The 13556-nt window shown below is 38.7% G+C and overlaps 1 protein-coding gene across 1 annotated transcript in view; it reads right to left on the reverse strand.

Annotated features, from left to right (window-relative positions):
* The window catches only part of pkn2 (protein kinase N2), a 79874-nt gene extending 66837 nt beyond the window's left edge, over positions 1-13037 (reverse strand). Inside the window, exon 1 of the mRNA XM_062978039.1 lies at positions 12653-13037. Coding sequence (XP_062834109.1) covers positions 12653-12703 — 51 coding nt within the window. The 5' untranslated portion in view covers positions 12704-13037. The remainder of the gene's footprint in view (positions 1-12652) is intronic.
* Positions 13038-13556: the final 519 nt, after the last annotated feature.

A 13556-nucleotide genomic window follows, 5' to 3' on the forward strand; every position in this document is an offset into this window, starting at 1 on the left:
TACAAGTGAGTTTTTTCAATCAACAGTAGATTCCCGTCTGAGAGGAAACTAGAAATTTCCAGAAAATGGCTGGATTTTATGCGTGTTTACTCATTAAGTTTAATAACTAACCAACCAGCCAGTCCCCTGGGGTAGACTTTCAGGACTGCAGGAAGGATTGGAAAGTGGTTTTTCTCTGCCTTTTTATGATGATAGTAACATCCTACAAGGAGAATTCCACCAAGGAGATAATTCTACCAATGACAGTGTTACTTAGTTGAGAGAATTTTTAGATTCCACCAATGAGGCCTTAAAATATGCTCTGAATGGTTCTAAGTAAACACTCAATATTAAACTACATTCACAATCTTTGTGCTTAAAATAGCAACTATTTTTGATTTGAAGTATTCACACTCTAAAAATATGGATTAAAGTGGATACAAACCAAAGAACAGAAGAGAATAGGTCTAGATGATTCCCTCCCTAAAGGTTGGTAATTTCCAAGTTAAAAAAAAACGACAGTTACCATCTTGGGATAAAACTTGGTCTATCAAACAAACAAACTTTGCTATCAAAGAAAATATCTCTCCATTAAAGGAGATTACAGAGTTCTACATGGGCAACAATTCAAGAATGCTACAGTAGTCAGGCATGTTTGATTTACACTACTCTTACTTTTCCAGAGCTGCTTCTAACTTTAGAACCTATCAAAAACCAATGCAAGCTTTTAAATACCAGCTATTTCTATAAGTAGCATGCCTTGAATTAAAATTAGTTATATATATGTCTAAATTAAATATGTATCAATTGTTTCATACATCTTATTTTTTTTAATGCATTTAGATTTTCTGGGCTGAACCATCTATTCACACTCTCATATTATTCACAAATTTTATACCTCCCTTACTTCCCCTAGAACAGCAGTCCAACATTTTCAGATCCAAGACCTGCCTGTCATCTGAAGCCTTTAGGGCTGATTTAAAACTGACATCTAAGCCTCATTTACACTGATCATTTGATAAAGTTTCAAACTGGTATTGAAGAAAGTAGTTTTGTTGTGCATGCGATTACATAGGATATCCTGGAACTAGTTTGAGGCCCGGATGGTGATCAAACAAACCAGTGAGCACCAATGCGCATTAAGGGCTTTCTTTTGTATGCTTTTGTGGGTACTTGTTGTCTGGGTGCAGCAGTTTCAAGCTGCAACCATTTAATTCGAATTGAATTAAGCAGCCAGAGTAAATGGGGCTTTTATGAAATTTGGATTATTAAACTATTTATTTATTTATCATTTATTTGCCGTATTTATAACCCACCCTCCTCACCCCAAAGGGGACTCAGACCAGCTCACATATATATAGGCAACAATTCAATGCCATACAAATATACATTCAGCAAATAAACATATACAATAGAGTCTCACTTATCTAAGCCTCACTTATCCAAGTTTCTGGATTATCCAAGCCATTTTTGTAGTCAATGTTTTCAATATATCGTGATATTTTGGTGCTAAATTCGTAAATACAGTAATTACAACATAACATTACTGCGTATTCAACTGCTTTTTCTGTCAAATTTGTTGTAAAACATGATGTTTTGGTGCTTAATTTGTAAAATCATAACTTAATTTGATGTTTAATAGGCTTTTCCTTAATCCCTCCTTATTATCCAAGATATTCGCTTATCCAAGGTTCTGCCGGCCCGTTTAGCTTGGATAAGTGAGACTCTACTGTACATTAAAACCAACCGTTGAAAACCACACAAATATTAAAACCCATTAATTAAGTAAGAACAATCCTTATGCCCTTATACCCTTTCATTTTAAATGCATGAAAATTCAATACCTCATTGGTTTATTAAACCAATATTTTCCATTTCATTGAAATGGGAAAACTATACCTTAAGCTTTGACTATACAATCCAGAGTAGGAAACCAGTCATGTTTTCATAGCAAAGTTAGTAGTCAGAGGTTAATTCAGTTTCAAATTTATCCAGCAATTATGCTTTTCCAAACAAAAGACACAGATGATGATGAAGAGATTGATACTCCCCTATGTATTCCCATAGGTGCTTCTTTATTTACTTCTGTTTCAGATTTCCATCTGAGAAATATTAAGCATTAAGCAACAAAAAAATAAAATACAGGACTTCAGAATAAATTCAAAAGCAGCTTATTTGGACAAAATACAAGCGATCTACCCAACTTTGAGGAATTTCAGAAATGAAATTCTCTTTTCCTTATGGAAAAAGAGTACAAAGCAGAAACTGGTAATATACAGTTGGTTAACCTATGAGGTCATCTAATACAACAATATTACCCAAAAATTCTAGTAATAACTGCATTGTCTGTCTCAAATTCCTTAATATATTTTTAAAGATTTTTAAAATGTCAAAAGATACCATGCCTTTAAAGATAACGAACACTTTGAAACATTATGAAACAGAATTCAATACTGGACTTGACCTCAATAATTTACTTCTTCATGCAGTGCCCCATGAAGCCTAAAAGCCTTCTTCAGATGGTAGGAAACCCCTCTGAAACAATGTTTTGGAACCAAAGGTAGCAGTAGAAGGAAAGAAAATCCAGATTCTGCAGGTGTTGCATAACCAAATGTATTGTAAGATCCTGAACACAGTAAAAACTTTTCCCTAGTTGCCTGCATAGAAAGCTTAAAAATCATTCTAATAATCAAATATATGAATATGGATGTATATCTAATTTTGGCAAACAAAGCAAAATCTGGGCAAGAGTTTTTTTTTCAGTTGAACACTTCTAATCCTCCAATAGTTCTCCAGTAGTTGTTAGACTGCACCTCGATTGCTTGAGCTTAATGTGTATTTGATTTTCATATTTATGCCTTGATACTGATGCTTAAATGTACCTGATCACTGATACATTGTAAAACATAGAAGCTTTCAAAAATATATTTTCTTGTTAAAAATATCTTGAGATAATGATTTATTTCTAATAGCAATTGCAAATTGTTAACACTGTAATATTAACAAAATCTCCTTTCTTTCTGTTTGGTCATTTAATTATGACAAATGTTGCTGCATAAACCGAGCTATAAAGCACTGCACTGAAGAGAGTTTTTTTTAAAAGAAAAGGGTCTATAATAAATAAGTTTACAAGAGTGTGTCTAAATAAGGGAGAAACTTCTATTCACTTGGGGACTACCCCTGTCCCTAGGTCAGTTACTGGCACAGCTATGGTCCAACTTACTGGACAGTTTCCTAGAGCTACAACGAATGTACTTATATCTGAATGCCAATGCAGTGAGATACAGATAATTTTAAGTATCCTTTCAGATATTAGATCATTAGTGTCCACTCTTTTATAATTTTTATATAGAATATTCATAATTAACACCTGAAAATATACAGCAAACTGGTTTCCCTGTAACAATAAGCCACAATTTAGTGCTATGAGAACAACTGAGCTTTGGGATGGCAAGTTCTCCCTTCCCAGCATCGTAACAGTAACTTTAGAAGCCTCTTCTATTTTTAATTAACTGTTTATCATATCATTCTAACACAATGAACTGAAGTTAATTTTAACAAGAGTCAGTGAAAATAGCTTTAAATTGGTTCATCAAGACAAATTATTTCAAATACTGTATTTCTTCAATTGTTAGATATCATTGCTTGTAAGACACATCTACTACCAACAAGAAAAATACATCAGATACTCCTGCAACTCTAAAATGCACCCCATTTTTAGAGAAGTGTGTATAGGGAAAAAGTGTGTCTCAAAATTGAAGAAATGCATTAACTACATGGATGCCTGCCATAGATGTGGACAAAACGTCAGGAGAGAATACTTCTAGAACATGGCCAGACAGCCCGGAAAACATACAACAACCCTGTGATCCCGACCATGAAAGCCTTTGACAACACATTGCATTAACTACAGTTGAGATCAAAGTATTAGGATTTCAACAATAAACTGCAATATGGTTATTTTAAAATGGAAGAGGGTACCTCATAGGCTTAGTGTATTAGAGGCTATCTAAAATGGAAGGAAATGGAAACATTTGATCCTCCTTATAGCCTGGCTTGTGGTGGCAGACAGGGTGGGAAAATTGTGCAAATCCAATACTTTGAAGCTTGTCTTCATAATACAATTAATCATCAGCATTATATTCAAAATTGCTCAGTGTGCGCATGCATACACACATTTATGTACATTATCATGGTTTCAAATTGTGGCTGATGCCAATAAGAGTTAAGTGAAAATGCTCCAAAGGGGGAAAAGAAAGAGGGCAAGGCAAAAAGACAATCAAAAGGGTTAGGCAGTAAGACAGGGAAACATCTAAGTCCATTGGGTGTTTCCTGTCCTTAACTACTGCTAAGTGATGGGGCTACATTTTATCTCACATGTCACTTTGGTGGCTGGAACATCATGGATGAGATATACAATAATAGTGAACCCGATTAAAATAAAGGACTTCTGGCCCAAGAATATCACAGAATCATGCTGGAGGACTAAGAAAACATAAACAGAGGACATATTTTGACAGATGTGGATAAATGAACCCCGAGATATCAGTTCTGCCCACATAGGGAGTCGTACTGTAATGTTATATAACTACTGCACTGTAATGTTATATAGCTACTTTTACTAAGTGTTAACAAGTCAACCAATTGGATAGCCATTTGGGTGTAACATAATTCACTCAATCTTCCTGTAACATATACTACATACAGGTATGCTTCAATTAATGAAATAAATTTGTTTCAGGACATTACTTCTGTAATAGAAAATCTTGAAACAGAAGTTGAAATAGCATAGACCGAATAAAGGCAACCTCCTACATCACAAAAAAGGAGAGGCAGTTCAATGTGTTTAATTAAGGTTTTTATTCAAAACTAACAATATGTATATGTAAAATGTAATAACTAGATTAGTTATGCCATGAAGAAGTAAGAAAAACATTTTGAAATTTCCACAAACTACCTGCTTCTTCCAAATGAATCCAGAGATGGCATTTTCTTTCACCAGCCATTACTTTTCTTATGATTTCCATTTTGGTAGCTATACTCACAGATATATGCTTTTAAAAAATGGGCTAGGGTTAGCTGGCAAAGCAGGCTAATTCACTGCCTACTCTTCTTTCTGTTTCACTACAAAAGGAAAGATTGTAGAGTCACTTGAAGATATTCTGCCAGTTGTAGGAAGATAGATTTGGATGAAAAGTAGCCCATTCTTTCCCAGAATTCAAGCCTTATGGAACTGTTTACTGCTGCTACCTGGCAAATGAAAATGGGTTTCTTCAGTCCTTCACCAGCCTGCTACTATTTAAAAACTTCCAGCTAAACAGAGGACAAGAATGAAAAGAGTAGCCTAGCAGGCAGAAAAAAAAACTTGGTAAAAAGAAGCTTATTTGTCAGAGGCTTTGTTAACTTTAAATGCCTGAATAAGATTCCTGCTCACTATAAATAAAGAGATAGAGCCAATCAAGTCCTTTTCTATGTGTATAACTATTCAAATGTGTACAGAAAATATCCCCCAAAATCATAATGAAACCCTTCCCTTACTTATCTGACTTCTGCTTGGCACAAAGTATTTTCCCGTTCTATACTCTTGATCACCTGTACAATTTTTCTTGTAATAGATTACAACATTTTTATCTTTTTATTAGTATTGTATTTTCTAACAGCATTGTAGTTTACTGGATAATACTTGTATTTTCCTCTCTTTTCCTCCATCATTTTTAGGAGAGAGTGACAATATGTGAGTGGGCCTTCTCCCTGTCCTACACTTACCCAATGACTGTTTTAACCCACACACCCCATCAACACTTTCCTTCTTAGCTCAGACACCTCAGCCTTTTAAAAAAACGCTTCCCTTCTTTCTACCTTCTGTGCACTATCAAATTCTGGGGGGAAATATGTGTAAAATGCACAGTATGCTTCATCTTGCAACACCATATGTTGTGTAGAAAACTGGCACTGGATTTTTATACTAATATTTTGACTTATTCCATAGGGAGAAAAAGACAGAACTGTTAAAGCAATACAAGTGCATACAAAAGAAAAAGCCATTGCAACACAGAATTAATATTAATATGCACATAAACCTTTGAATAAAAAGCAGTAAGTTGTATTCCTCCAGAACTTTCCATATTGCTAGGAAATTTATCACAAGTACCAGAGACTATTTTGTAACCTTTCCAACAACATCCTATACTGCTTTAAAATGTATTGACAGTTGGAAGGTGTCAAAAGGCTGCCTTGGCCTCCAGTCACTTTCCCATTAGACAGTACATTGAAGAACTCTTGAGATCTACCTATGAGATATCTTATGATGAGTGGTAAATATAAATCTACACTTTCCTTATAGTAATTATGTTTCAGCAATATTTGATATACAGTATAGTCCTAGACAGCAATACAATTTCTTATTCTGAAAGTCTCTTTTTATTTGCATGAGGTACAAACAAGTATAAAATGTTGCACTTTGCTATGAAATATAGTATCCAACTGCTGAATTTGATTTGTGACTCAAAACATGAGCACAGGCTATATAATGATGCTAGTTGCAGAAAAATGAACCTTAAGGGTTTTGCTCAGCCAGAAAATTGCATTCCTTACATCCTCAATGGCTGTCAAAGATAGCTGCTAAGTATATGTTGCTGGTTTATAAAAAACATAGAGGTAATGCCAGTATACCTTAAGGCTCTAAGGAGGAGAGGAGAGACACAGAGTTTCCCTATCTTTCAAAAGCAATGCATTAACAATACAATGGTTAGTTATGTTTAAGACCTCTGACTTAATAAGTCTGCACAGGCGCAGACTGAAAGATAAGATATGAAAGGCACTGCAGGTTGCGTATCCCTTATCTAGAATTCCGAAATATGCTGAAATCCGAACTTGTCCACACGAGAGGCTGAGATAGTGACACCTTTGTTTTCGGATGGTTCAGTGTACACAAACTTTATTTCCTGCACAAAAGCATTAAAGTGTGTATAAATGACCTTCAGGCTATGTGTATATGGAAAATAAAATAATTTCATGTTTAGACTTGAGTCCCATCTCCAAGATATCTCATTAGATACTTATAAGCAAATAGAGGTACTCCAAAATCCAAACCACTTTTGGTCCAAAGCATTTCATATATGGCAGTGGTCCCCAAATGGAGGCTTGATGACACACACAACAATCCTAATTAACTTGATTATCTCATCGGCCAAAAGCAGGACCACACTTCCCATTGAAATACAGACAGTCTCCAAGTTATGATCAAGATAGGTTCGATAGGTTTATTCTTAACTTGCATGTGTTTGTAAGTCAGAACAGGTACAATTTTTGAGGGTAACTCCAGCCATATAAAGACTTTCTGTATATATTTCAGATTTCAATATTAATGTCAAAAATACGTAGTATGATTTTACACAGGATTTGTACTACATTAGAACAGTAAAGACAAATATCACTTAAGTAAAACAAACATTAAATATTAAATAACCAAAAAAAAATAAGGTGTAAACACTAAGCTAATCTGGGGATCTGCTATTGCAACATATCCAATGAAGTGGTTTAAAACCAGTATAAAAAAGGTTAGGACTAAGTACGTTCCAGTCTACTTGGAATACACGAAGCTTTGGATAGCAAAGGGAAGGGGTAATGCCCCTATGTTCATTTTGCTGCCTGTGCCGCTGTTCTAAAGATTTCACCTAGCTTCTGTCTGTGTAAGAATTGGATTTTGAAAAATGTGACTAGTTGTGGAAACACTGTTTGTGAGAAAGCTTCAGTAGAGGGCACTTCCTGTCAGGCACAGCAACCCATAATAAACTTTGATCATGGGAATAAGAGAAGGAAAGCTTCTGTTTTCTGAAAGAGGAGAGCGTGGGGACCTGAATCCTCAGCTTAAAACATTTAAGGACCTCCCAGATAAAGGAAGGAAAAAACCCCCCAGCTCATCTCCAAACACCAAACAGCTAATTGTTTCTTTCCTTTAGCACTTATTTTCAAAGAGTAAAAACCAACGGTTCAGTCAGGATGAGAAGAGAGTCATGGCCACAGGTGAAAAGAAGGAAAGCCATTCCTTCCTGTAAAGTTCCCTACCATCCTCATCAAGAAATTCCTCCAGATCCAGGAGAAGGGAGGGAGGGGAAGGAAACTGGGGAGGGGGCTTGCTTTCTAGGGGCCTTTCCATACAGCCATATAACACAGAATATCAAGGCAGAAAAATGTACGCTATCTGGATCGATTAGGGAGAATCAATATAAAATGTTTTATAGATGCTATATCACCCCACCAACATTGGCAAAAATAGATAAATCAAAACAAGGTATTTGTTGGAGGTGAAGGAAACAGAAAGGGACATTCCTACATATGTGGTGGACCTGTGAGACCATACAGGCATTTTGAGATAAGGCAACTAAGACAAATAAAATACTACATAATAAGATAAAAAAGCCCAGGATTGTGTCTATTAGGTTTACATAGAGAAAACAATAATCAAAAGGACCAAGAAATATACCAATATAGCTTTGCTGTGGCAAGATTAACCATAGCCAAAGACTGGAAAGGGGGAAAAGGTTTAACTAAAAAGGATTGGAGGGAAAGAATGTGGGAATATATGCTAATGGCCAAACTAACCGATAATAGGAAGAACAAAAGTAATGAGGACTTTTTGAAAAATGGTGTATCTGAATAGAGAGTCAGTGACATAGAGAAGCACCATCCGGAATTTAGGGTTACGTACAATGAACAAGGAGCCCCCGGTGGCAGAGTGGATTAAACTCCTGAGCTGCTGAACTTGCTGACAAAAAGGTTGGCGGTTCGAATCAGGGGAATGGGGTGAGCTCCTGCTGTTGGCCCCAGCTTCTGCCAACCTAGCAGTTCGAAAACATGCAAATGTGAATAGATCAATAGGTACCACTCCAGCGGGAAGGTAACAGTGCTCCATGCAGTCACATGACCTTGGAGGTGTCTACGGACAATGCCGGCTCTTTGGCTTAGAAATGGAAATGAGCACCAACCCCCAGAGTCAGACTCAACTAGATTTAGTGTCAGGAGAAAACCTTTACCCTTTACCTTACCTATGAACAAGGATAGATAAATTGGCTTTAAGCAGTGGTTCTCAACCTGGGGTCCCCAGATGTTTTTGGCCTACAACTCCCAGAAATCCCAGCCAGATTACCAGCTGTTAGGATTTCAGGGAATTGAAGGCCAAAAATATCTGTGGACTCCAGGTTGAGAACCACTGGCTTAAAGGCTTCATAGCCAGCTGCAACAAATCACTCTGACCAAGAGGTCATGAGTTCGAGGCCAGCTCGGAGCCTGCGTTTGTCTTCTGTCTTTGTTCTATGTTAAGGCATTGAATGTTTGCCTTATATGTGTAATGTGATCCATCCTGAGTCCCCTTCGGGGTGAGAAGGGCTGAATATAAATACTGTAAATAAATAAATAAATAGTGCATCAGCGTCGGAAGTCATGGTGAAGGGTCCACGGGTGTGGGGAAGAGGTTTTATTTTGTGTGGGATAAGGGCTTCAGGTGAGTGTATGGTCTGTAATATGTTGTGTGTTATGCTGTATATAAATAATAAATTAGAAGAAAATATAGACTAAAAATAATGTATAACATGAAGAAATAGCAAGACGAAATGATTTATGTTAAGTTACTGATATTAAAATGCATTCAATGTCAGAAATAACTGGTTGACTGACTAATGTAGATATGCACACACACACACACACACACACACACACATATAATGTTCTGATAGTTTTTCCCTTAACTTAAACAACAAAAGTACACAATCAAAACACACCAAATTTGGCCACAAAAGACATGGTCATCCGGACTGTGTTTTTACATAAAAAAAAACAAGAAAAATAAAGTCCTAATTAGAGGGAGAGGAATAACTGTTTCTTTCCCATTGCTGCCAGTTAGAAGGCTAAGCCCTACCCACTTTGTCTCCTAGCAACCCACTCAGCCATTTAATGGTGCCCAGGGCCTCTTCAATCAGGCCTCTTCCACACTGCCTATAAAATACAGATTATCTGATTTTAACTGGATTATATGGCAGTGTAGACTCAAGGCCCTTCCACACAGCTATATTACCCATTTACAATCTTATATTATCTGCTTTGAACTGGATTATCTTGAGTCCACACTGCCATATAATCCACTTCAGTGTGCATTTTATACAGCTATGTAGAAGGAGCCTCATATAATCCAGTTCTAAGGAGATAATATAAGATTATAAATATACAGTAGATTCTCACTTATCCAACATAAACACCCCGGCAGAACGTTGGATAAGCGAATATGTTGGATAATAAGACGGCATTAAGGAAAAGGCTATTGAATGTCAAATTACGTTATGATTTTACAAATTAAGCACCAAAACATCATGTTATACAGCAAATTTGACAGAAAAAGTAGTTCAATGTGCGGTGATGCTATGTAGTAATTACTGTATTTAGAAATTAACACCAAAACATTACAATGTATTGAAAACATTGACTACAAAAACACTGACTACTAAAAGGCCGACTGCACTGGATAATCGAGAACACGGGATAAGCGAATGTTGGATAAGTGAGACTCTACTGTAATATGAAATATTTATTGTGGTATAATAATACAGAACAATATAATCTCTAAAACCAGGACAGTAAATAAAGAGCAACACTCTGAAAGCAGGGAAATTGGGAATTTCAGAAAGGAAATAATTGGGGCCAGCTAACACTTTCCAACAAAGGATTCTCCCAGGCAGGAAGCAAACAGGCTTTGAAGCTGCAAGACCATTAAATGCTAATCAAGGTGTCTAATTGCAGCATTCATACCTGCCACACTGAGACTATTAATTGCTATTCAACCTGGCCAACCAAGGATTCTGCAAGGTAGAAAGCAGCCACGTTTGCAAGCAGCAAGGCTATTCAGTGCTATTCAACCTGGCCAACCAAGATTTCCCCCAGATAGAAAACCTCCAAGCTCTGAAGCCACAAGGCTACTCTTTCCCATACAACCAGGCCTAGAAAGGATGCCCTATGTAGAAAGCGGCTAGGCTTTTAAGCTGCAAGACTATTCAGTGCAGTTCAAGCTGGCCAAACAAGGATTCCCATACTAAGGAAGTAGCCAGGTTTCAAAGCAGCTCTTTGATTGAGGATGCTACTCCAGAAAATGGCCAGGCTTTGAGGTTGCAAGGCTATTCACTGCTATTCCACCTGGCCAACAAATGATTCCCATAAGCCACAGCAACACGTGGCTGGGCAAAGATAGTGTGTGTGTGTGTGTGTGTGTGTATATATATATATATATATATATATATATCTAAATTGTTACCTGATTATATCTGTTATGTACCATAATTTGCAACAGCATCCCCTCCTATGTACCTGTGCGAGCGTTAAGATCTGCCAGGGAGGCCCTTCTTACGGTCCCGCCACCATCACAAGCGCAGTTGGTGGGGACGAAGGAGAGGGCCTTCTCGGTGGTGTCCCCCCCCCCGGCTTTGGAATGCACTTCCCAGGGAGATTAGGCAGGCCCCCACCCTATTCTCCTTCTGGAGAAATTAAAAATTTGGATGTTTAGACAAGCCTTTGAAAATGTCTAGCCCAATGGTCTGCAATTATGATACAGCACAGCACTTTTATCCCATTCCCTTGTTCCTTAGTCACAACTTGCACTATCTTTCCTTTCTTCTTGTTCACAGTTGGCCATGTTTTTATGACAGATTACACTATAGGTTATTGGCGCTGTTCTGAGTTCAAATTATTGTTTTATATACTGGTGGTTTTATTTTGTACTGTACTGTATGTTTATTTTATGTGTTGTTTTAGGCACCTTGTGCCATATGTAAGCCACCACTAGTCCCTTTGGGGAGATGGTGATGGGGTACAAAAATAAAGTAGCTATTATTATTATTAAATACCATAAATAACTGGTTGACTGACTAATGTAGATATGCATGCATATATCAAAATTATTGTTACTTGATTATATCTGCTATGATCTGTTGTTCTGTTATGTACCATAACTATAATAAACTGTTTACCAAAAAAGGCAGAAAATTTCACAAGATCTGCTTTGAACTGGGTTATCTGAGTCCACACTGTCATGTATGCCAGTTCAAAGCAGAAAATGTGGGATTTTATTTAGCTATGTGGAAGGGCTCTAGTTTATCTGAGTCCACACTGCTGTATATTTCAGTTCAAAGCAGATATTGTGGGATTTTATTCAGCTGTGTGCATAATATCTGCTTTGAATTGAGGGGCCTTCCATGCAGTCATATAACCCATAATATCAAGGCAGAAAATCCCACAAGATCTGCTTTGAACTGGGTTATTTGAGTCCACACCGTTGTATATTCCCATTCAAAGCAGAAAATGTGGGATTTTATTCAGCTGTGTGGAAGGGGCCTAGGATAAGTTTTACTTTCAGTTCAAGAAACCGGGGAAGGAAGCAAGCGCCCGGGGCCCACCCACCCATCTCCAGAGACTTAATCCACAGACTCCAGCAAAGCAGATTAAACTCCAGGGCAGAGTGGCGAGGAAGGGGGCCTCGAGGGGAGCTTCACCTCTGGAGAAGGGGCCAGAGGCTGGGAGAGGGAGGGAGGAAGGGGTCTCAAGGCAGGCTGTGAGGGAAAAGGCGGCGAGGGAAGGGAGGGACTGAAGTAAGGATGGGGCGCCACTTCTTTGCTTCTTCCTTTCTCTTTACCTGCTGCAGGTCTGTGAGGAAAATCTCCCTCTCGGCTGCGTTGGACGCCATTGCTGTGGGGCCGGACTCCGCACCTGGGCGACGGTGAAGGGGGAGAGAGAGGAGGCGGGTCTGGGCCGAGCGCTGAAGAGGGGGCGCTCTGCTTTCTCCCCCGTCCCTCTCAGGGAGAAGAGAGCGGGAGGGAAGGAAGGAGGGAAGGAAGGAAGGAAAGGAAGGAGGGGGGCGCCCACCCCCTCTTCTCACGGCCGCATGAGGGGACGGGAAGCGCTCGCGTCGGGACGGACGGACAGGCGTCGAGCTCGCCTCCGCCCACCCTCCCTCTCTCTCTCCCTCCGCCTCCTCAGCCGCCGTTCCTTGGCGCACCCTTTGGCTGTCACCCTGTCGTAAAGAAGGCACTGCTTTGCGGCTCTTGCGCGGCGCGTGACGTAGTGCCGAGAGGGAGGGAGAAAGGGAGGAAAGAGGGCTTTCCTTCTAAGGCGGTTTGGAAGGAGGGAGAATGGAGGGCCCAGGGATGGGAAGCACCACCAGGAACTGGGAGTCGGTCAGTAAGGGCCTTTACACACAGCCCTATATCCCAGAATATCCAGGCAGGAAATCCCACATTATCTAAGTTGTGGACTCAGATATGAAAGCAGATATTGTGGGATTTTCAGCCTTGATATTCTGGGATATAGGGCTGTGGGGAAAGGCCCTAAGCCAGGGGTCCCCAAACTTTTTAAACAGGGGACCAGTTCACGATCCTTTGGACTGTTGGAGGGCCGGACTATAGTTGGCCACCGAGCAATAATAATAATAATAATAATAATAATAATAATAATAATAAAGATGATTGGAAGAGACCCCTTGGGCCATTGAATCCAATCCCCTTCTGCCTCTGTGCACCAAAAGCACAAGCAAAGCACCT

Source organism: Anolis carolinensis, chromosome 4, assembly GCF_035594765.1.
Source record: "Anolis carolinensis isolate JA03-04 chromosome 4, rAnoCar3.1.pri, whole genome shotgun sequence".
NCBI classification, from domain to species: domain Eukaryota; kingdom Metazoa; phylum Chordata; class Lepidosauria; order Squamata; family Dactyloidae; genus Anolis; species Anolis carolinensis.